At 30.6% G+C, this 25722-nt stretch overlaps 1 protein-coding gene across 2 annotated transcripts in view; it reads left to right on the top strand.

The window, feature by feature from the left end:
* LOC123268950 (retinal homeobox protein Rx1-like) overlaps positions 1 to 25722 on the top strand; it is a 69630-nt gene that overhangs the window by 3076 nt on the left and 40832 nt on the right. For both annotated transcript variants that reach the window (XM_044734413.1, XM_044734414.1), the window contains exon 2: positions 24554 to 24786. In XM_044734413.1, the coding sequence (XP_044590348.1) occupies positions 24554 to 24786 (233 nt within the window). The remainder of the gene's footprint in view (positions 1 to 24553; positions 24787 to 25722) is intronic.

Here is a 25722-nt window from a genome sequence, read left to right as displayed (position 1 = left end):
AACAACAAAAAAATATGTACGTATATATAAAGTGAGCCAGTAATTAGTTTTATGTTATTTTATTATGAAAACAAAGTTAAAATAAAAATAAGTCAAGATAATTTTGGGAAGGGATAATGTCTGTATTGCAGATGATGGTAAGAAATACAAGTTCCACGAGATTAGGTGGGGTTGCACCATAAGTAATAAGTGGTAAAAGTACAGGGAACGCTCATAAAACTCTTTGTTAGGGGTAATTCCGATCGCGTGACAGTACCACAGGGCCACTGAGCAATTACGTGTAATTTCATACCCGTTTATATTGCGAATAGCTTGTTTTTCGGGCGTAAGTCACACTCCCGACTCCCAACTACTGACTACCGATCCTGATGGAAGCACCCAAGGTAAAATACTAAAACAAAAAAATATTAAATTGAAATAAAAAATAAAAAACAAATGCGAATGAAACGAGGATAACAGCCGGGTAAACTGGTTGGCTGCCAGACAAGCAACGTTGTGTTCAACGACTTATAACGCGATCAACTTCTCCAAGTAAATTAATCCGATCGTTTTCAACCCATTTACTCCAAATTCATTGCGTCTGTTCATTAAACTATTATCGTATATTTAAATCTACCATTGTTTTACGTCAAAACTATTGTTTTAGCTTTTATTTTATTAATTCAATCAACAGACAATTATCTAAACTTTTAAATTTCTTGGAAATTGGATTTAGCATACCTACCTGTTTTTATTAGGTAGATTTTGTTAGAAATCTAACTATTGCATTAGTCCTCATGGTGGAATTTTCACCTGATTTTGCTATCATATGTCATAATTAGTCAAATAAGTTCCAAAAACACCATTGATTAAAAAATTTATATATGTATGTATATATATGATATATATATGTAATATAACCAGCCTTGTCATCAGGATATCTCGAAAAGTTTTCAACCGATCTTGACAAAACTTGGTACACATATTCTTTGGGTAATTACCGAGGTCGAGTTCGAAGATGAGCAAAATCGGTTAATTAGTTTAGAAATGGCCCCGACTAGAAATTTTAATGTAAGACTTATTGGGCCCTCGTTGGGTTTCCTAATAGGGACCCCACATGGGGATGTCACGCAAAGTCCTATGCGTCCCTCAATGGGCAATCCCTCTCAGGTCCCAATGGGGAAATCCCCATCAGAGCCCAATCTAAATTTTGAAAGAAAAAATATTGTGATTTTCGAAAAGATTAAAAATAATTTAGAACCATATACTCATATTATATTATGATCACGTTAGTGATTTTAATTTGAATTGAAATAAAATCGTTGATAGAAAAAATCCTTGTCGTGAGTTGGGCTCGAACTTGCGTCCTTTGGGTCCTCAGTCATTGACGTTACCGCTGGTCTAAGCAGGAGCGCTAATGAGAAAATTTCCTATCTCGTATACATGAACTTTACCGGTTGACTGAGACATTACTCATGTTATGTTCAAGCTTTAAGAAATTGTTTTTTTTTTTTTTTTTATTTATCCACTTTACTGACGTGAAAATAAAATTTTTGTATAAATTAAATAAAAAATTTAAAAATAAAAAAAAAAAAAACGACTGAAAAATGTAAAAAAATTGAAAAAATCAAAAATAAAATTCCTTAAAAATGTCCGATTAAATTTGGAATCCCCCTTATACTAATACAAAATTTTTTTTTTTGAAAATTAAAATTTTTTTGAAATGCAAGTTATATTTTTAAATTTTATTGTATGGATAAAAATTTAATTATGAAAAAGTTTAATTTTTTTTACAATATAAATTCTTTTGCAAATGTGAATCCTCAAAAGTTGGATATTTTTCAAAAATCGAATTTCTACATACTAATAATAAAAATTATCTTCATATAAGATTTTTTTTATACTGAGAAGAAAAAATTCGGAGTATGAATCTTGTTTCAGCAACATCAAAATGAATTTCAGTCTAAAAACTCACACAGAAAGAAAAATTTCTTGACTGGAGAACAAAATTCTTGGCTCAAGAAAATTTTCGGGTGCCTGAAGGAAGACCGAAGTTGTGTTGGCCGAAGTAAAAATTTTTCTTGAAATTCTATTCTCGGTGGAACTAATTTTTTCTTAATTCAAATTATTATAAGTACTCGATACAATAAATTTTTATATTTGATCAAGATTTTTAGGTACTTTAGAGAAGCAGCGCTACCTACTTCAGCTGAGAAAAAAATTTTCTCACTTTGAGAAAATTTTTCTCTTGAATATTTGATACCCATTTTATATTATTTTAGCGTGCAATTATACATATTAAATGAAAAAAAAAAAGATTCAATATTATATGATCTTCCCATTTGACATGTTGATCAATAAAAATATTAATGAAAATTTACTTCTATCGAGATATTTAATTTTTTGGAGCAAGAGAGAAATTTTCTCAAGATAAGAAAATTTACTTCTATCAAGAACTAAATTTTTTGGAGCAAGAGACTTAATTTTTTCAAAACAACAAGATTTTCTTAACGTAAATAAATTTTCTTGGGTCAAGATACTTATTTCTTTAATAAGCAAGAAAATTAATTTTATTGGAATAAGTGAAATTTCTTGTGCCAAAAAAATTTTTTTTTTTGCTCAAGAAAATAATTAGGAAGAAAAATATTTTCTTGGCTTAAGTGAACCTTTTTTTCTGTGGAGTAATTGAATTTAATCTCGAATTGATCCCAAATTAATCTGGAATAACTCCGCTAAAAAAACTTCGGATTCACTCTGTACGCGAATCGTTTAATTACTTTACTCCAAAACTCCGAGTGATGGGATTCAATTTTAATTTTGATTAAGATTTACTGCAAATTCATCCCAATTTTTTAGAATGTATTTTTAATCTCGTAAAATTAAATTTTTCAAAATATAAAGTTATGTAAAATTTGATAAATCTAAATTTTGTAGTTTTTATTTAACAATGTTGGATCAATTTTTTTCCTAATTATTTTCTATACTTAACGGCTAATTTTTATTTTTATTTCTAATTAATTTACAATGAATATATGCTGGGATTGCCCAATTGCCCGACTAGAATTTTAGTGAGGTATGCCGAAAAATCAGTTCGGGGCGAAGTTGGCTTTCCGAATTTAGGCTAGCCCAATTCGGATCTTATTTATTTTAAATTAGGCAAGCCGAACATTGGTATGCCAAAAGAATTCCACATTCGATGTAATCTCGTAATAGTTTGGCACTGCCTAAGTTCGGCATATAATGGATTGCCTAATTAGTACGAAATAACGGTAACTAAAGGTTTACCGAAGTTTGGTTCACCAAGCTCGGGCTCATTTAGGCAAACCTGTGGCAATACCTGAGTTCGGGATATCATAGATTGCCTAATTAGTACGAAATAACGGTAACCAAAGGCTTACCGAAGTTTAGTTCACCAAGCTCGGGCTTACGTAGGCAAACCTGTGGAAATGCCTAAGTTCGGTATATCATGGATTGCCAAACTGTTATGAAATAATAGTAACCAAAGGCTTACCAAAGTTTGGTTCACCAAGTTCGGACTCACTTCGGAAAACCTATGGCAATGCCTGAGTTCGGCATTTCATGGGTTGCCAATCTGTTATGAAATAACGGTAACCAAAGGTTTACCGAAACTTGGCATACCACGATCGAGCTTCTTTAGGCAAAACAGTGGAAATGCCTAAGTTCGGCATTTCATGGGTTGCCAAACTGTTATGAAATAACGGCAACCTGTATTCTGAAGCTTGGTCTATCAAAATGAAACTTGACTAGGTAAGTCTGTGGCAAGTCCTCACTTAGGTATAATATCGGAATTCCTAACTCGACCGTTGCAACGGTAACCGAATGTTTGCCGAAGTGTCGGGCTTATAAGTATCTTGAGGCAAGAGGTCGCTCATCATCGGCGTAGCGTCGCGGTATGGTATAGGGCTCTCGTGCGTCGGGTACAGTGTTCGAGTCTCGCGTTCGACATGTAAAATTTTTAATAATTAATAATTATTAATTATAATTATTCTTAAGGCGAGTGTGAGGTAAATTTAAGTGTTGTATGTGACTAATGTATCTAACTCCATCATCTCCTCCCCCCTTGACCCATAAAATCGACCAATCAAAAAAAACTTTTTCATAGTAAGAAAAACCCTAAAAAGCGAAAAAAATGACCGAAAATATAAAAAAATAATACTAAATAAAAAAAAAATTTTTTTGTTTACTTAATATTTAAAAATTTTGTCCTAAAGTCGATATTTATATTTAAAATTTAAAAAGTAAATTAAAAAAATAAGCATTCATTATTATTAATTTTTGCTTTATAATAAAAATAGCTAAAAACAAAAAAAGGATTCAATTTGGATTCTTCCGTGCGAATTTAGTTTCTGAATTGCTGCCTAGTTAGGTAGCCAAATTCGGACCGAATGAGGCTTGGATAGTCACCAGCAAGTGTGGTTTCCAAACCACCGCCTAAGTCGGAAGCCAAGTTAGGCCCAAACTCGCGACTGCGTTACTTCCGGGACGTGGGCCAACTTTGGCTTCCTGGTTCGGCGCGAACTTGGAATTCGGCATGCCTAATTCGAAACGAACCACCGCCGAACTTAAATTTCTGGTCGGGTGGGGGCGAATTAGGCCCTTATAGGGATTTTCCAATTGGGCGTGCCTCTTCGGGACCCAATCAGGTCCAGATGTATACGCTGGGTAATCCCAAAGTAGTTTCTAGTCGGGGCGGCCATTAAAAATTTTCAAAATTTTGTAAATTTCAAGTTTTGTAACTTTAACCATGAATAACTTTTGACTGACAGAAAAGAGCTAATTTCTGGAAACATTATGGTGAAGCTGGTTATATTACCTTCAATTTGACCTATAACACTTATACTTTATGAAGATTTTTATTAATTTTATGGGCCATTCAAAAATTTTAAAATAATGAAAACTTTTTTTCAAATGTCGTTTTTTTAGAATGACTTTTAAACAGCTTTACCGACCGATTTCAAAACCTAATCAGCTCTTAACATAAAAAAACTACGTCGACCGCCGCCAGACCGGTCAAAATCGCTTGATTCGTTTGTGAGATATCGTTGACGAAAAAAATCGAAAAAAGCGTTTTTTTTAAGCAAATTCTGAATTTTTTCATCTGATCAATTCACGGTTTGAAATTCATCATAGAATTAAAAAAAAAACTGCATCGACTGTTGTTAACTATGTGATAATCGGTTACCTCGTTTAAAAGTTATTGCGGATTGAAAATTAAAAAATTACATAAACATTTTTTATTCAACAAATTAAATAACATGAATAAAGAAAATCTCATATCACATGAAATCTACCTTCCATTTCGGGTGAGGCCAAATGGCATTTTTTTTTTTTAAATTTCAATTGGATTTAATTTTCTGAAACACAACAGTATTAGTGATAAAATTATAATGACAATATTTTAAAAGTTTACATACATTTGTACACTCACTGATGAAAAAATTAACTTTATTCGAGAAGAAAAATTTTGAATCAAGAAATTTTTTTTAGAGAATTTTTAGTCTTCAATCAAATGTAAAAATTTCTGAATTAAATAAAACTAAGAAAAATTCTCATTTAAAAAAATCTCGCATGATTAAAAATAGCCAAAAACTCTTCGAAATGATTTTTTTTGGTCAAGATTTTTTTTACTCATTCGAGTTCATTTTTTTATCAGTACAGAAAAAATGCTAAGAGAAATTTTCTTCTTTATTCTTTTTTTGAGAGAAAAAGAATTTTTTTTTTCCAAAAAATTTTCTGCTTAATTCAAGAAAACTCATTTGCCTTAAAAACAATTAATAAGGAGTTTGACTCAAGTGTAAAAAATAAATTGGATCAAGTAAATTTTCTTTAATCAAGATTCAAAATCCAAGAAAATTTTATACTTTTATCAGAAAATGTTATTAAACTAAAATTATTTATCTTCAATAAAGAATTTTTTTTCTGTGCAGCTGTTATAAAGTTCCCACCGTAATTTAAAATTAAAAAAAAAAAAAAAATGTTAGCAATGAATAATAAAACATACATCGAAAGTAAATACTATATAGACATGCTGCAGTAGTACTCAAGCACCTGTAACAAAATAACTTCCTCTCGGTTGCTAGGACACGTGGCAAAACGGAAGCAAATCGGTAGGTTCTACTCGTGCATGGTTGTGAAGGTGGTACGGCATGCCAATGAAATCGATCAATTTATTAACTCTATATACTTTCTATATATTTTCATGAAACCGAAACTAACTTATAAATGTGCGCAAATATTTTTCCGATTATTAAATTTAAGTCAGTAATTTATGACTTATGAAATACATGTGTAATAATAATATACACTGCTGTAAGTAAAAGACATCACACATATTGAAATAACGTGTATTTGATAAGCCGACAAATTGATTTCCGTTTTATTCGTTGAATTGTCTTCGTTATCTCGATGATCTCGTGAACGATTTAAGTGAATTATCGTCTCGATCAATTCTCCCAGGTGAGGATGCTACTTACATCATCAAACAAATCAAACGTATATGTATATATGTATATGTATGGTATAGAAGTATGAGATATTTGCCGAGTAGTAGTATGTATGTTATCGTTGATACAGCCACACAGACAGGCAATCGGCGCAATTATCGCGCATATCGCAGTCCACGGCCAGTCGTGAGTAGAGTAAGTGGTTCATTAATGTATGACTTGGATCTAATTAGGCTTCATACACTTTGTTCTGATTATTTGCTTGATATATATTTCATCCGATCATATTCTCCGGGTCTCTATAGTATTTACTCATGTATGACTAAATATTACACAGTATGTATGGTATAATATAACAATACGAATGAATTGAAGTGAGTTAGAATATAGAGTAAACTCGACACATCGTCGGTATAGTCTGATGCCGCTAGAGATATCCCAATAAAGCTTGCACGCCACCAAACAATTAAATTATTAACCAACAGCGATAACGAAGCATGGTAGCGCTGATTACTATTATAATGAACGTCGCTTGTACCTTTATGTTATTTCTTTCCTTTATTTTATATTCACTCTTTTTAGGCTTTATTATTCATTTAGTCGAATAAAAATAATTATCAATTTCATGATTATGGAGTTGAAAATTTTTTAAGTGAATATGATAAATAAATTTTTGTTTTTCATTAAAATGAATTAAGTTTTAACACTTTTAGTTAATACAGGGATTGGGGTAGAACAAAACAATAACTTTTTTTTTTTTTTTTTCTTTTTTTCGAGACTTCTATAAAACTATGTTTTTAAGAGCTCCTTAACAATGTTTCGAAAAAATAAATTTTTTTTATTTTGAAAAAAAAATGATATACTTTCTAAAACTTGACGTCGGTGTTTTGATTTCTGGAGTTTACTCGAGATTTCTATTATATACTTTTCTAAACGAAAAATTGTAATATCACATACATACACAGAAATGTACCGGATTTCATAGAAAAAGATATCCTTTGAAATTCAGAGGTAATATTCAATTTCGTGTAAGGAAATCGAGACACATGCCACGAAAGATTGTTTGTATATGACAGTTTGATTTTTGTAAGGGACACATGTTTATATTGAAGAAAATAATTCTACTTTTAAAGGAGAAAATTGTATTAGAAATAAATAATGTGTTCTTGGTGATAAAAGTAATTGTCTTATTTTTGACAATCTAAAAAATATATTAAGAGAGTGATAAGGAAAAAAATTTAATAAATAAATAATGCTGATGACAGCTTAAGAGCCTTTTCACAAATGTATCTGATATCAGCATTATAGCCACACTCTAATTATATCTAATAATTTATTAAACCTGTTTAAAGTAATATTCGATGATGAAAACAAAAATAAATAATCAAATTTGTTAAACACTTTTATTAAGATTACCTTCCAGGAAGATTGGCTGTTGCTTTTAGCAAGATTGTGAATAAAGAAAAAGAAAAAATAACTAAAGAAATATAAAAACAAAAAAAATACTAAATTCCATATAATCCTCTTTGGTCTTTGATGGCGGCAAGCTCCGCTCACTGTTTGACGGCATATGCTTTTTGTACACTTCAATTTAATTTTTTAAATTTTTTTTATATTCGATTTTAATTCCTTCCGATACTAGTTTTAAATGCAGCAAAAAAATGTTACGATCGGTTGAAACGCAAAGGAAATGTTCTATACGGAAAATTACAGATTTACTGATATAGATATATGGATTAATATTACTTTAAAGGAAGTTGGGTTCAGTACACAAACATGTCGATAGGTGTTTTCCTCCTGCGGGAAACTCTGCAATTATACGCGATAAAGCGATGGTAGATAGTTACCGTTAGTCGATCGCTAATGAACCGTCAATTAATAAGCCGCGAGTCGAGTTTAATATGGTTAACTCACAGACATCAATTTACTCGAAAGTGAGAAGTGTGTTGTTGAGGAACACTTTCGCATGTTACTCAATATCATCCTACCATAAGTGTATATTAAAAAATAAATATATTCAAATTATCGTCAAGAATTTTTCAATGAATAAAAATTACATTAAAAATCCTAAAATCGATAAAAATGTTATGACTAAATTACACTTAAAGTACTGCTCTCTATTTAGATCCTACTTAATGAATAGTCTTCATGTTTAATATTAATAATAATAATCAATTATTATGTACTTTAGGCTAATTTCTTGAAATGATCAACGGTTTATTGAAATTAATTTTCTAAAATTGAATGAAAATTTTTTGTAGAAGCCCGTATTGTTTTTGAACTTTTTGATCTTCGAACAAATTTTGTTTTGAATGTCTTAAAAAGTGGGAACCGTTATAAATTTATTTCGCACGAAATAAAAATTTCGTCTTGATGTTCTTTGATTTTATATCTTCTAAATTTTAAAAAATATTTACATCTCCCAAGATCTTATAATATATCATTATTATATTATAAAGTTATGTTTAGTTTAATAAATTCAAATATATTAAAGGCATAATTGTTATTTAATTTTTTTTTATTTTCGCGTACGTTTTTTTGCAAAATAAAAGAAAAATACTTATGAATAAGATTGACTGACCAAAAAAAAAAAAATGTCGTATTTGTTCATTAATTCCTCTTGATTTGATCGAAGTCAAAATTAATGATCAATCCATACTATGAGTAATAAGTGACGATATATGATCAGCTAAGCATTTTTGGTTTTGTCTGAACGTATATAATCAAATGATCACAAATAATTCGTAGCAAATTTAAATCAATCATCAATTTTAATAAGTTAATTTAATTTACAAGTGTTTTATTTATCAACTCTATATACAGAAAGAAAAATTTTACTGGTTAATTTATAGCTAAGAATTTTTGAACGCGTTCACATGATCTTATGATAGGGTCTACAAATGTAGGTGTACAGTAGAACTCCTACAAATTCGAAGTCAAGAGAGAGAGAGAAGAGGGGCTATTCTTGTCTTTCTTTAATATGCATTAGTAAACGAGTAAAGAAGAAGATGAAAATAGTTTTTCCTATTTCTTTTTTGAAGTCGAATTTACATAAGTTCTACTGTAGTAGCTCCATGAACATAACCGTTTACATGACAGTTGAATCTTGTTATAATACCGTTTTCTTTCTTTTGTTCGTATGAATACTTTTCTAATGTAAGACACTAGTAGTCTTATATAGGAGCACATCTATTATGAACTATTGTATTCTACACGTAAAAAAAAAATTAAGGCTGCCACATGATTTTTTCATGGGGCTGCCACATGATGTTCATGTGACTGCCACATGATTTTCATGTGACTGCCACATGATTTTCCTGTGGCAGCCACATGATTTTTTCATGTGGCTACTACATGATTTTCATGTGGCGGCTACATGATTTTCCTGTGGCAGTCACATGATTTTTTCATGTGGCTGCCATATGATTTTCATGTGACAGCAACATGATTTTCATGTGGCAGGCAATACTATAATAACAGTTATAACAACCCGTACTGAAAAAAAATATACGCCGCATATACGGGGGCAAAAAAAAAGTATGTGGTGTATATATTTCATATGTGCGACGTATATGTATTTTTGTCAGCATATATGCGCATATATATTTTTTCAGTGTGGGAACAAAAATAATAATTATCATGATAATAATAATAATCTATATTATTAAGAGAATAAGAAAAATTTTGTGGCCAGTATATTTTTATGATAAAATGGGTTTTTATGGTTAAATTTCGTACCATTAGAAAGGTCTTGACCCGGAGTGTTGCCTTTTCAAGGTTTCATATCATTCTCACTAATAGTCAATTTACTATGATAAGAACTAAGGCTGCATTCAAAAATGCTCTATCTCTAGATACATAATTAAGAAATGACCTTGCATCTGGTGAACTATTGCCATTTTTAAAGATATAAGCTCATCCCGACATTACACGCATCGAGACCTTTCATTTGAGTACCCACATCAACTTTTCATATATTTATATATATTATATATATGTATATATAAAAAATATATCAAAATGCATGTGGGTACTCAAATGAAAGCTCTTGATGAGTGTAACATCGGGGAGAGCTTATATCTGTAAAAATGTCAATAATTAAGTACTGACATTGCTATCTTGTCAACTACTGATATTTTTAAAGATATAAGCTCTTCCCGATGTTACACTCATAAAGAGCTTTCATTTGAGTACCCACATGCATTTTGATATATTTTTCATATATACATATATAATATATATAAATATATGAAAAAATTGATGTGGGTGCTCAAATGAAAGGTCTCGATGAGTATAACATCGGGATGAGCTTATATCGTTAAAAGTGTCAATAGTTCACGAGATACGAGGTCATTTCTCAATTATTGATATTTTTAAAGATGTAAGCTCTTCCCAATGTTACACTCATCAAGAGCTTTCATTTGAGTACCCACATGCATTTTGATATATTTTTTATATAGACATATATATAATATATATAAATATATGAAAAGTTGATGTGGGTACTCAAATGAAAGATCTCGATGAGTGTAATGTCAGGATTTGCTTATATCTTTAAAAATGGCAATAGTTCACCAGATGCAAGGTCATTTCTTAATTATGTATCTAGAGATAGAGCATTTTCGCATGCAACCTTAATTCTTATCATAATAAATTGACTATTAGTGAAAATGATATGAAACCTTGAAAAGGCACAACTCCAAATCAAGACCTTTCTAATGATACCAAATTTAACCATAAAAACCCATTTTATCATAAAAATTTACTGGCCACAAAATTTTTCTTATTCTCTTAATAATATCGATTATTATTATTGTTATTATCATGATAATTATTATTGTTGTTTTAACTATTATTATAGTATTGCCTGCCACATAAAAATCATGTTGCTGTCACATGAAAATCATGTGGCAACCACATGAAAAAATCATGTGGCTACCACAGGAAAATCATGTAGCAGCCACATGAAAATCATGTAGCTACCACAGGAAAATCATGTAGCAGCCACATGAAAATCATGTAGTAGCCACATGAAAAAATCATGTGGCTGCCACAGGAATGTATCATGTGGCAGCCCCAATTTTTTTTTTTTGCGTGTACAAGTTTAAAAAGTTGACAATTTTGTATAAGTTCATTTCTGACTATATTGTGTCACAATCGCACTCTACTCGTGAATATTTTATCACCCTTGCAGCGCTTGAAAGCATATTTTTTCTCACATGTTCTCCAGTGACATAACGCAGCCTACCGGCTCATTCTGGAACTCACCCGAAGAATAGCTTACTACTTTTCTAACTTGAATTTTAAACGACTATTTAATTTACATTAAACGATTAATAACAGTGTAGTAGTAGTCTTGACTTTGTCAACATAGGTTTATTTAATTATAATTTGTACTCAAACCGATACACGCGTTACCTATAACCAACAAAAGATTAAATTCTACAGTAAAATAAACATTCTAATTTATATAAAAGCTACACGGAAAAAAATTTCTGGGAAAATTTACGATACAACTATCGTAAAGCTGGACAATACTTTCATTAGTATTAATTATCAAATATTTTAGAAGAAAATTTACTATTTATTCATGAAATTTTACACCTTACGATTAGAAAAAGTACAATATTACTATTGTAAAAAGTAAGAGATTGAAATTTCCAGTGCTGCCTCTGTATCTTTCCAATAGAACTATAACAAATTTTACAATAGTTAAATTGGAATGTTTCTCATTTAGTGTGAGCGATGGCCGTGCACAGCGCTAGACTCCGAGTTTTTTGTAAATGTTAAAGGACATGGGTACTATTTTACCTCGGATAGCGTAGAGGGAGAGTCTCCGGCTGCCAATAAAGTGTACTAGGTTCGATTCCCGGATAAGACGATAATTCCGATTTCTTTTTTCGGTTACGGTAAAGGTAGCAATTAGTCCAATCTCCTCTCTCTCTCTCTCACCTCCCTAAAATTTCTTTTAAAAAAATCGACTATCAATTTTACAATAGTTGAATTGTAAAGTTCATAAACACATATTGTATAATTTGCTCTATAGTATTCGACTTTTTAAGTCTCTCGCTAGTGTTGTTTGTTGGATACAATTTACAATAGTAGATCGTAAAAATTACTAAATGAAAAGTATAGTCCACCGCTACTATTTCATTCAATAAAAATTACGATAGTAAAATAGTAAAAATTCCTTCAATTTTCTTTCCGTGTAGTTGTTGATCGCCGGCTTCACTCGGCTTAAGGTAAATTTTAGTTATGTTATTTAGTATTTTAATTTTAATTTAAAACAAGTGATAATTTAATTTGAAACATTTTTTAACAATTTTTAAGTTTATAATTTTTGACTTTCAAGGATATATGGTGTTAATACTATCAAAATACTTTTAAGTTGATCTCGAAAAATAAAAGTAATTTTTAATTTTGTATATTGACATTTCTATATAATCTTAATCAACATTCTATTGAACTTAACAAATGCCATAGTAGTTAACCATCAATAAGATTATAACATTTCGCTCAGTTAAATAGAGTTTGAAGAGAATGAAACTGCAATAATGCTTATTATTTTCTCCATCAACAAAATATTAATAGTATTTTATCATTTAAGCCTTCACTGAGGCATAATGTATCTTTTGGTATGAATCTGATACGTACAAATTTAGAAGTCGTGTCTGTTAGACATTTCCAAAAAGACCGTCTTCTGATGAATTAATGAAATTTTCAAAACTAATCCAAATATCTTTAACTTTTTACAATACTGTCAATACCACACAAGTCAAACATTAAATAAAAAGTCTAGTGAGATGATTATCTTATCATAATTGACTAATATACCAAATTTTATTAAATTCTAAAAGGTAATTCTACGGCCGACAGTACTGCCTTTATTAAATTTAGTTATATTTGTTGCAAAAAAATCTCAAAAAATTGGATTATTTTAAAAATAAACTTGTTGTGCACTTACTACTCTTATTTTAATTGAATTTGATTTTCAAATAATTCAGTAATCTCTCTTGACTGACAGAGAAAAAATAAATGTTAAATGAGTATCAAAAAGCAGTATCTGTAAGACACAAATTTTTTCAAAGGTTACGCGTGTCTTTTATTGACGTATAACTCGATTAAGACGAATGAAAATTGACGATAAATTAAAAGGCGTTTCGAATTAGTAAACCAAGAATCAGTGTGTTGACCCATTGGATTTGGTTTGACAAGAGTATTTCAGTGGAGACTTTGGTCCTAAGTGTTCGTCCATTACGTTATCTCCACGTGTCAATCTCTTAAGTAGCTAGAGGACTCAACTAAGACCCCTTCACATACTACCGTTGATACAATCTTTCGTTTCTCTTTCTTCACGCTCACTGTATACATTATAATATAACGTGTAGCCTTGAAAAATAAAAAAAATCAAGTCATACATATACAGGTAAATATTTCAGTGATGTTATCTAAATTATTTCACGAATTGTTAAATACATTAGACATTAGACATGTAATAGCCGAAGGAATTCAAAAAATATTCTATTTAATGACATTTACACCTAATGAATAATTTAATGAGAAAATACATTATCGAAAATTGATTAATTAAACTACAATCAATATAGCACGTAATGTAAATATTATAGCAATTAATATACATATATACATATATAATACATATTGGTGTGTGTCGTAACTGTTGATATTAGGAGTACTATGTCACATTATTGACTATTTTGTTGATAATTATCAGCCACTCAAGCGTCTATCAACATCGCCATGGAAGGTCAAATTATTAGCTTGTTGGTTAGCTAACGTGGCTTTGGGAAGTGAACCATAGGATGCTATATACCCTCTACTCGGTAGCTGTTTATAACCCCGCAATTCGATACGATGCACGATAAGAGAAGGTTGATTGTGCAGTTAACGAGATCCCGGTAATTTGTCCTCACTTTACATAAATCTTCTCTCTAGTTGCAATTATATTACAGTAAAGATAATTAATCTTTTACAATATTCTATTTACCAAAATTTGTTAATAACTTTTTTTTAGTGCAACATTATATTTACTCGTCTTTCATAAGACGTCAGAATTATGATTTTAATTATTTATAGCTACCGAAATTACTGTGCTATACAAATTTAAGAGGCGAACAAAAGAGAACCGAAGCTATTTAAATTAAATTCCGTTTATAAAAAATTCTTTTCTCTGTTGTATGTATATGAATTTTATTCATCGTGCGTACATTAATAATACACATTCAACACCAATACATATATATTATATATTACCTGTGCCCCTAATTTGATTTTACTGGAATATAAACACGGAACTCTGTTGTGTATTAAGCATAACTACTTTTGATTACAAAATAATTTTGATTAATTAAATAAATAATAAATTCAAAGTTAAACTCAAGTATTGATGAAGCAATTTAAATAAAGAAGATATAAATTCATTAGAACCATATAAAATTCTGTGAAATAATTGTCTGGTATTATTGGCTGATATGTCTACTTATAATTTTTGGTATGGCTTAAAATGTCCTGACATAACTTGATATGCCCTTTGATGAGATGATATTTTGTTTTTCCGCCCTATCTAAAATTTGTATGCTTTATAGAAAATGAAAAATATTGCTCGACTGTTTGCTCATCTAAACAGAAAGTCAATAACTACGGAATATAGTATCAGAAAATTATTTCACAAATTGACGAACAATAGCTATTTACCTTCTTATTTTTTTGATAATTATTACTGTAATATTTTACAACAGTGTATACTATTGTTACGAATGTACATCGGTTAGTCAGTGCATGCCAATGAAACATCTCTGAGCAGTGCCTTTTTTTGTAACATATCGAGCGGATAAGCTTAACAAATTGCAACCAAATTTAAAGATTAAAAAATTATACAATCAATAATTACTGATCTAGTAAGAAATATTCTTTTGAAAAAAGTTCTTTTGTAACCGGTTGTCTCGCTTCCAGAATTTATTGTCTTGAATCTCATCATCTTAGAAATCTTAGGAATTTGATTCCTTTCAACTTATAAGAATCTTTTTAATTTTTTTAACTTTTCTAACCCCGCTATAGAAATCAATGATTTTCAAAAAAAGAGTTATTGGACTCACCTCGGTTTTCGAAAATTGAGTTCTCACCAGATCAATACGTTTGAAGGTCCTAAGAAGCTATTATGACTATTTCTACGAGGGTCCCGACCAGAAATTTAAGTTCGGCAGTGGTTCGTTCCGAATTTGGCATGCCGAGTTCCAAGCTTGCGCCGAATCAGGAAGCCAAAGTTGGCCCACGTCCCGGAAGTAATGCAGTCGCGAGTTAGGGCCTAACTTGACTTCCAACTTAGGTAGTGGTTTGGAAACCACACTTGCTGGTGACACTCTAAGCCTCATTCGGTCCAAATTTGGCTACCTAATTAGGCAGCAATTCAGAAACCAAATTCGTTCGGAAGAATCCAAATTTAATCCTTTTTTCGTTTTTAGCTGTTTTTATTATAAAGCAAAAATTAATAATAATGAATGCTTATTTTTTTAATTTACTTTTAAAATTTTAAATATAAATATTGACTTTAGGACAAAATTTTTTAAATATTAAGTAAATAAAAAAAAAATTTTTTTTTTTATTAGGAACAATTTTTTTATATTTTTGGTAATTTTTTTATCGCTTTTTAGGGTTTTTCTTACTATGGAGAAGTTTTTTTTGATTGGTAGATTTTATAGGTCAAGGGGGAAGGAGATTATGGAATTAGATACATTAGCCACATAAAATACTTAAATTTACCTCACACTCGCCTTAAGAGTAATTATAAGTTAATAATTATTAACTATTAAAAATTTTTAATGTCGAACGCGAAACTCGAACACTGTACCCGACGCACGAGATCCTTATACCATACCGTGACGCTGCGCCGATGATTAGCGACCTCCTGCCTCAAGATACTTATAAGTCCGACACTTCGGCAAACATTCGGTTACCGTTGCAACGGTCGAGTTAGGAATTCTGATATTATACCTAAGTAAGGACTTGCCACAAATTTACCTAGTCAAGTTCGATTTTGATAAACCAAGCTTCGGAATGCCTTTAGTTACCGTTCGGTAAGCTTTCGGTTACCGTTATCTCGTACCAGTCTGGCAGTTCATGGCATATCGAACCTAGACATTGCTACAGTTTTGCCTAAATGAGCCCGAGCTTGGACGACCAAACTTCGATTATCCTTTGGTTACCGTTACTTCATACCAGTTTGGAGATCCATGACATACCGAACTTAGTCATTGCCATAGATTTGTCTAAATGAGCCCGAGTTTGGTGAATCGAACTTTGGTAAATTTTTTTGGTTACCGTTATTTCATAACAGTTTAGAGATCCATGACTTATCGAACCTAGACATTGCTACAGTTTTACCTAAATGAGCCCGAGCTTGGACGACCAAACTTCGATTATCCTTTAGTTACCGTTACTTCATACCAGTTTGGAGATCCATGACATACCGAACTTAGGCATTGCCACAGGTTTTCCGAAGTGAGCCCGAGCTTGGTGAACCAAACTTTGGTAAGCCTTTGGTTACTGTTATTTCATAACAGTTTGGCAATCCATGAAATACCGAGCTTTGGCATTTCCACAGGTTTGCCTAAGTAAGCCCGAGCTTGGTGAACCAAACTTCGGTAAACCTTTAGTTACCGTTATTTCGTACTAATTAGGAAATCCATAACATACTGAACTTAGGCAGTGCCAAACTATTGCAAGATTACACCGAATGTGGAATTCTTTTGGCATACCAATGTTCAGCTTGCCTAATTTAAAACAAATAAGATCCGAATTGAGCTAGCCTAAGTTCGGAAAGCCAACTTCGCCCCGAACTGATTTTTCGGCATGCCTCACTAAAATTCTAGTCGGGATGTTCCTTCGTATGTATGTATGTGTATGTATATGGGATATTCCATGCCAAATCGACCACTTTTGAACCCGCCTCCTTTAGATTTAGTTGAAACTTTTCTATTCTTTTCTGCCCTTTGAAAGATATTTTCGAAAATTTTTTCAAATTTTTTTATCCAACCCAAAAAAAGTTATGAATTTTTCAAAAAAATGGCTTTTTTATTTTCAAATATCCATAACTTTTTTAGACATTGACCTTTGGGTACCTTTTTTTTTTTTAATTTTTAGACTTAGCCCAGCTCCGACTGTACTATCATGGGTTTTCTCTGTGGTTTCCCCATGGTTCTGTTCCAACAGCCTGAGAGGTGAGGTTCAGGGTGAATACGGTACAGAAAGCACAAGTCGGTCCACAGCCGCAATATAAAGCAGAAGAAGTGTTGGGTGGGACTTGTTGAGGTCCAATATGAAGAAGAGCAAGGAAAGCGTAAATGCTAGGAGAAAAGAAGGGAGATCAGCCTTGTAAAAACCGAGAAAGGTGTACAAGTAAAAAACAATTCTTCTTCTTCTCACAAAAAAAAATTAAATATGATCAATTCTATAAAATAATCGGCTTTTTTGAGCAAAATCGTTATTTTTTCAAAGTTCGTCACTTTTTTTGTATTTTTTTTTTCTTAAAAAAAACTTCAATCAATTTGACAACTACAGTCGACTCTGTCTAAAGGTTCCTGCTGTCTAAAGGTTCCGTGAATACGCTCTCTAAAGGTTCCAGGATATTCCCCTACTCTTGAGTACTATAACCAATCAGAGTTAATAATTTAAGCGTGCGTTTTGAATGCCCATAAAGACTAATGTTTTCTATTGCGCACCCATTACACGCAATGTTCAGAGTGGGGAGAGAACCTTTAGGCAATGGGTCTTGTTCCGAGGTGGAACCTTTAGACAGAGTCGACTGTATTTCTGCTCATCCGGGACAGGGCGGATTGTTTTTTATATTTTTTTTATTTAATTAAATAAAAAAATTTTTTTTATTTTAGAAAATTTGACAATTTTTTTTCAATTAAATAAACACACACACACACAGACCATCGCGGGGATAGCCGGGGAAGCTTCCTAGGACCTCAAAACGTCGATATCTGATGATAACTCGATTTTCAAAAAACGGGGTAAAACCAATAACTTCCCGATTTTTGAAAATTTTTATTTATCTTAGTGGGAAGTTAAAAATTTTTTTACATTCTACTCACCACTCAGACACAGCCTACATATGAAGTCAATTATCGCGAACTTCGTTTTTACCTGATATCTAATTATTAAGAAAGAAAAATATTTAAATCGATTGACCCTGGAGGCTATCTCTGTAATTTCCTATTTCTCTTGAGATTCTATCAAATTTTATATCTGTAGGATCCGTGTTTGAAGAATATGAATTTTTTTACAATTAACGACCTCGCACTCCTATATGGGGGAGGAATTTCGTAAGATCCTATTCGAGATAGTTTTTACATTATAAATAAAAGATTCCTACACAACTTCGAGTCTATAGAAATTATTGTTTAGAAATTAGAGTTTTTGATTGTTAATGCCCTTCGACATCCCTTTTTTGGTTGGAATTTGATAAAATCCATTTTTATCTGAACTTGACATCATACACGAACATTCCTACCAAATTTGGAGTCAGTAGAAGTTACAGTTCGGGAATTTAAATTTAACATTCTAACACCCACCCTGCAATCCTTATTGGAGGTAGGTTGTCGTAAAAAATGCTTTTAGATCATTTCTACATCACATATAGAAGATTCCTACCAATTTTGGAGTCTATAGGAGCTATAGTTTACAAACGGGAATTTTTCATTGTTAACGCCCCCGCAAATCCCTTTGGGGGAGGAATTTCATAAAATTCATTCTTAGCTGACCTTTAAATGGCAAAAGTAATATTCCTAGTGGAATAGACAATTTTTTGGAACGTTTTTAATTTGTACATAGCGGGGAGTTCCAGGGATAGCCTGCAGGGTGTACCGTTTTTCAGACTTTTTTTTTTTTGAAAACTTCATGTGCAAACTTTTCGTACAAAATTTAGATTTTGAAACAAAAATGACTTAATATAGAATTAATCTTACATAGAATTATCCTAACTTTTTTATAAAAGTGTTAGAAAAAAAACGTTGAGCCGAATTTCATAAATATTTTTTTATAAATCAAACGTGTATTGCAGATTATATGAAATTTTTCTAAATGAAACTAACATGGCAAAAGAAAATATCTCGAAATTTTTCGTTAAAAATAGATAATTTGAAAATTAGAATGATTTAATGCTAAATCCATTATAAAAATATATTCCCTTCAAAATCTAAATTTCATGTGAAATTAGTCGATTAAAATTTTTCTTGTAGAAATTTATATTCTTAGTTCTAATCAAATTTCCATATTTATATAAAATAACAAAAAAACCTTTTTTCACACACCTACGTGGAAAGTTATAATTTTTGCCTTGTCAAGAGGGATGAAAGTATGACTTTTTTGACAGGGCTAGAATGAATTCTTCTATTCTGTCTTATAGTCAACTTTTTTCCCGACAAAATATAATTAAAATAATCGCAACTATTGCCTAGCAACGAGCAGTAACAATTTAATTCTAACCTTGTATCTCTCTAAAATAAAGTCTTAGTGATATTACAGATGATGAATCAACAAGAAATATAGAAAATGAAGCGGAAAATATCGTGAAAAATTTATTACCGTTAAAATCTAGTTTAAAATACACAAATTGTTATGAAGAATTTTGCAAATGGATGAAAAATAATAAAGTAAAATCGATCTCAGAAGATGTCCTTTTGGTTTATTTTAATGAACTGGCGAAAACATTAAAGCCTACTACGCTTTGGAGCCGTTGGTCGATGTTAAAGTCAGTGATGGATCTTCACAAGGGAATTAATATTGACCAATATAAACGGCTCAAACAATTTTTGAAAAACAAATCAAAAGGATTTGAACCGAAAAAATCTAAAGTTTTTTCTCTTGGTGACGTAAAAAAATTTATTGAGACAGCTCCAGATAATATTTACTTAGCAATGAAGGTAAGTCAAAATGTATTCGAATTTTATAGTGACTTATCTACGGATTTTAAATGTGACAATTAGTTAAATATTTGTAAATATCATACAGTCTATAATTTTCGAAAAATATTTAACTACTTCGATATTTACAATTATTTATTTATTTACATATATTTATATATTTACAAATATTTATTAATTTACGATTAATCTACTATTTACAAAAATCTATACCCGTGAAAAAATATTCTGATCAGGCTTGATATGAGCTGATAAGGCCATATAAAATTTTTTGATATGTTCATATCTGGCCTGATATGATCTGATATGTCCATATTTAATTTTTGATATGTCCTGATATGAAAATTGGCCATATCAGGCCTGATCAAGCCTTATCAATTTGATATGTCTATATCAGACTTGATATAGCTTGATATGCTCATATCTAATTTTACATTATTTTTTAATAGGTCCTGATATGCCCTGATATAACCTTATAAAGTTATATATACTTTGATAAACTTGAAAAAAAAATCCCTGATCAGGGTTGATATAACTTGATATGGATTCATATGGTCTGATATACTCATACCCTTACCAGCACATAAGTAGTCTTATGTACTCATATAAAGGCATACCCGAATAAAAAAAACTATTTATCATTATATATGATTCATATCTAATTATATAGAAGCATATGTAATTCATTTATGATTATATAGATGTATATATAATTCATATGAAATTATATATGAATCATATAGAATTCTATATAATTATTTTACTCCAGTGAGTATTTTGTGATTACTATAAAACATTCTCTTTTTCTATCTAAGAGTCTGTTACTCCAATGATTAACAATCTTTTAATTTATAGTATTTTTCGGATGAAATAATAGGAATTAAAAAAAAATTTTATTTCACAAAAATTATTAGTTTTGTCAAGTTCAAAAATTGTTAGCCAGGCCCTCCAGCAATATATAGTTCCATATACTAAACAAATAATTCTATTAAAATTTAAGCTTTCAATTCTCATTTTACCTCGATTATTTTTTTAATTTCAAAGAAATTATAAATTTTAAAGCAACGAAGTACCCTGAACAATATATCGTAGAATCATTTTTGCGATTTCATGTATACATAGATAATTTTATACATCTACATATAGATACCATTATTATATATAAATATTGACAGTTAATAATTAATAAATTAGATAAAAAATTTTGTTCACTACGAATCGATCATGTATACGATTCGCATTACTTGTAGTTATAATAAACTTTGTTCTCCAAGTAAGTCTCTTAGGTAAACGGGTAGTGAATTAGTCTTTCAAGCGGTAGGTTCCCAGTTCAATTCCCACTCGCGCCGATTTTTTTTTTTTCTATGGAAATAATTATATATAATTATACCTAATTATACATAATTATATAGGGCCATTTTTCAATTATAATTATGTAATATAATGATATATAATTTTTTTTACCGGGGCAGGTACATAGTCTGATATACTTATATCAAGGCATATATAGTCTGATATGGCCAATTTCCATATCAGGCCTGATATGGACGATTTATATCAGGCCTGATATAGTCTGATCAGAAAATTTTTTCACGGGTAAGTGGAATTTATTATTTTTTAGGTCATCGCTATCTTCGAGGTATCTGGTGCATTACGAACAGTCGAACTTTGTAATTTAAAAACTACTGATATTGAAGATACTGGTTCAAAATTCGTAGTAACAATAGCGGATACGAAAAATTACTACCCTCGATCTTTCGTCATCGGAGATGAATTTTACAGAAAAGTTCAAGGATACATGGCTCTAAGACCAAATGATACTACGACGGATAGATTTTTTCTATTTTATCACCACGGCAAATGTACAAAACAGGTGATCGGAAAAAACAAATTCAGTGAAGTCCCAAAAACGATGGCGATCTTTTTGCAGTTGGAAAACCCTGAGCGTTACACTGGGCACAGCTTTCGGCGGACGTCAGCCACTTTATTGGCGAATTCGGGAGCAACTCTTACGATGATAAAAAATCACGGAGGCTGGAGATCAAGTTCGGTAGCTGAAGGTTACATAGAAAACTCGCTGGGAAATAAAATGCGAATTTTTGAAAGAATTGTAGATGCTGAAAAACCATCAACATCGACGGGTATTTATAACACCGAAATTTCGGCTCAGACTCCAACATTTAAAGAACTACCAGAAACTTTAGAAAATTCTCATATAAATCAAAAATCAGTTACTGTTATTCCTTTAGATTCTATAAATGTTGTAGATTTGCCACCTATTGTACTTGACGATGAGACTCAGAATGACTTACATCCAGCCGGAAGTCCTGAGCGAGATACTCAACCAATTATTGTTGAACTTCCATATAATTGTCCTTTAACTTCAGCTCAAGATCGCAACAAAATAATTGTAATAGAGTCAATTGAAAATATTGATTCAGTATTTGTTGAAAAAACTTCACCGCGTTCGGCTCAAGACCCTATTTTCAAAGTACGACCGACAGCGAAGAAATCAGATGCTAAAATGTCAAACACATCATCTGTAAAATCAAATGAAGTACCTAAAACATTATCTTATCACAGCAAGGCTGCAGGCAATTTTTCTTCAAGTTCATTGCCATATCCAAAACGCCTGAAAGGCGTTCATCAACCTCATAATTCGATGCCAACACTTTCAACGCCAAATTTAAAATTTGATAAGTGCAAAATTGATAATATTATAATTAACAATTACTATTATAAAATTTATGACAATAACAGTCATTGAATTTAATTATTTTTCACACATATATTAATTTCTAATTTGTTCGAACTAATATACTTATTTTTTTAAATGTTCATTATTTTTACTTATAAATTGTAATAATTTTCCCAAATAAAGTTACGATGAATGATTGTTGATAATTTATGATTACAATATAAGTTATAATTTATTTCAATAATTTGAATCCACATGTCAGTGACTTGTAGTATTTACTTGAAAAAAAAAACTATTATATATTTTTTATTTTATGTATCCTAACCAAGAATAAGATTAAAAATTTTATTTATAATATAACTTTCCATGCGAGGTGTGGTAAAAAGAAGTATGCGAACCGCGGGAAGAAAGTTAGTCATCTCAATCCGCGTGGTTGTCACCCTCGCCTTCGGCTCGGGTGACAATTTTCCACACGGGTTGGAATGACTAACTTTCTTCCCTTGGTTCGCATTATACTATTAAACAAATGAAGTTTTCATTTCAACGTATTTAACATTTATTTTTGTGATGACTCATAGTTTGTTTTTAATCTCTTGCGTGACAAATGTTTAAAACTAATCTATGATTACATATTAGTCAGATTACATAAATAAACTTCTCTTAGTTTAAAATTTTATTCTACATTTGTGATCTTTCAATGGATCAACTAGTTCTGGTTGTCCTTCGATTAATCAATACGATTGAATGAAAAAATGATTAAATATGAGTAGTGCACTTTTTATCATGAATAGCCGAAAAATTTTCTTAAACCAATTTCGGATTAAAGCGATAAAGTCCATGCCACTGAAATAAATTATTTTTCATCGACTAAAAGTAAAAAAAATAGTTTTCAATTTATTTATATGAATTCAAACAAATTAATTATCGAGGTTTTTTTTTCATTGAATTGAAAAATTTTATCTATTAAAAAATGTTTTTAAACAAGATAAAATTTTATTAGCTATTACATTGAGTTATAAAACCTTTACACTAACAAAATCAATGAAATACTCATAAATTTAAATCAAAATCCGTCCTTTTAAATAGAGAACGACTAAACGCGTAGCCGGACAGACAAGCAAACAAACAAACAGATGTTGCGAATGACTTAATTAAAAGGTAATATTTAATATAAATGCACGTTTTTATTTAAATTATTATTTATAAGAACCAACATGGTTGTTAAATAAAATAATGTGCTTGTAACACAATAATTTATATTACTCACAAAAACTACCTATACACTAAATAACATACAAAAGCTTTATTACTATAATTTAAGAAATTAAGACCGTAATTTCTCTCTCGAAAAAATGATATACTTGTTACGAAATTATTTAAATATAGTATATTTAATATACATGTCAAATTAATATTTTATTAAAGCTTGTATTGTTTATTGTTATAACAAAAATTTTGATTAACAGGAGAAAATAGTTGTAATTCGACGGGAGGTGGAAGTGATGAAGAACTTGGACCAAGATGTGACGATGACGCTAATAGTAGCAACAGTAAAAAGAAACATCGTCGTAATCGGACGACCTTCACAACTTACCAGCTCCACGAACTTGAGCGAGCTTTTGAGAAATCACACTATCCTGATGTTTATTCTCGAGAAGAACTTGCGATGAAAGTCAATCTACCAGAAGTTAGAGTTCAGGTGAGTTTGATCGGTGCGGTAATTATGAGGTTATATATTAAGTATATAAATAATATAGTAGTACAGTATAATGGATAGATCAGAAGGATAATTTAACAAGCTCGGTTAATCAAAGAAAATTTAATTAATTATATCTGATGACAGCGATAAAACCACGCAGTCGCGTGTGTTTAAACATATATCGATCGGAATGAGATTAACTCATACTTTATCACAATCGCTGCGTTATTTTTTTCCCTCATTGATTGATTATGCAAATTGCAAAACGCTATTTATTAGGGTGCCACAAAAATACCAAATGTTTTTTTTTTGTGTCTACAATTAAACTACGTTTCAATTCACAAAATAACGGTTTTTAATGATTAGTTCGATTGATAAACTTCTAGGGGTCACCCAGGATTTTTCAAAACTTCGAAATCGTCAAAAATAAAATTTTTTTTTTTTTCTCAAAAATTATGTCACTTTATATCCCGAGTCGAAAAATTGTACCATCATTTTGAACTGATTAAGCTGCTAGCCAACAGTTGAAAAATAAAAATATAAAATCAGCTAATTTTTTTTAATTTTATTTTTTTTTCTTAACTAATTTTTCGTCATGTCTTCTTATGCACTGAAAAATCTTTACCTGGTAAATTTTTATTTTATTTTAATCTTTAAAAGCTATAAAGTTATGAATTTTTTAAAATTTCCAAAAAGTAGCAGTAAGGTAAATCTCAAAACTATTTTAACACTGAAAATTTTAATCGCGCGCGCTTCAATTGTAACCAATAAGAAGTCGAGGATCACATTTTCGATAATTTCGTAACTAAATAATTTTGGATCTATATGGAAATAATTAACTATAATAAATAATGATCAATTGATAATAAATACTATTTCTAACTGTAATAATAGCTATTTAAACGTAGAAAAAGTTACAATGCCACCCCGGTGTCC

This window comes from Cotesia glomerata, linkage group LG7 (assembly GCF_020080835.1).
Source record: "Cotesia glomerata isolate CgM1 linkage group LG7, MPM_Cglom_v2.3, whole genome shotgun sequence".
NCBI classification, from domain to species: Eukaryota; Metazoa; Arthropoda; class Insecta; order Hymenoptera; family Braconidae; genus Cotesia; species Cotesia glomerata.
This window is presented reverse-complemented; position numbering and strand designations above follow the sequence as displayed.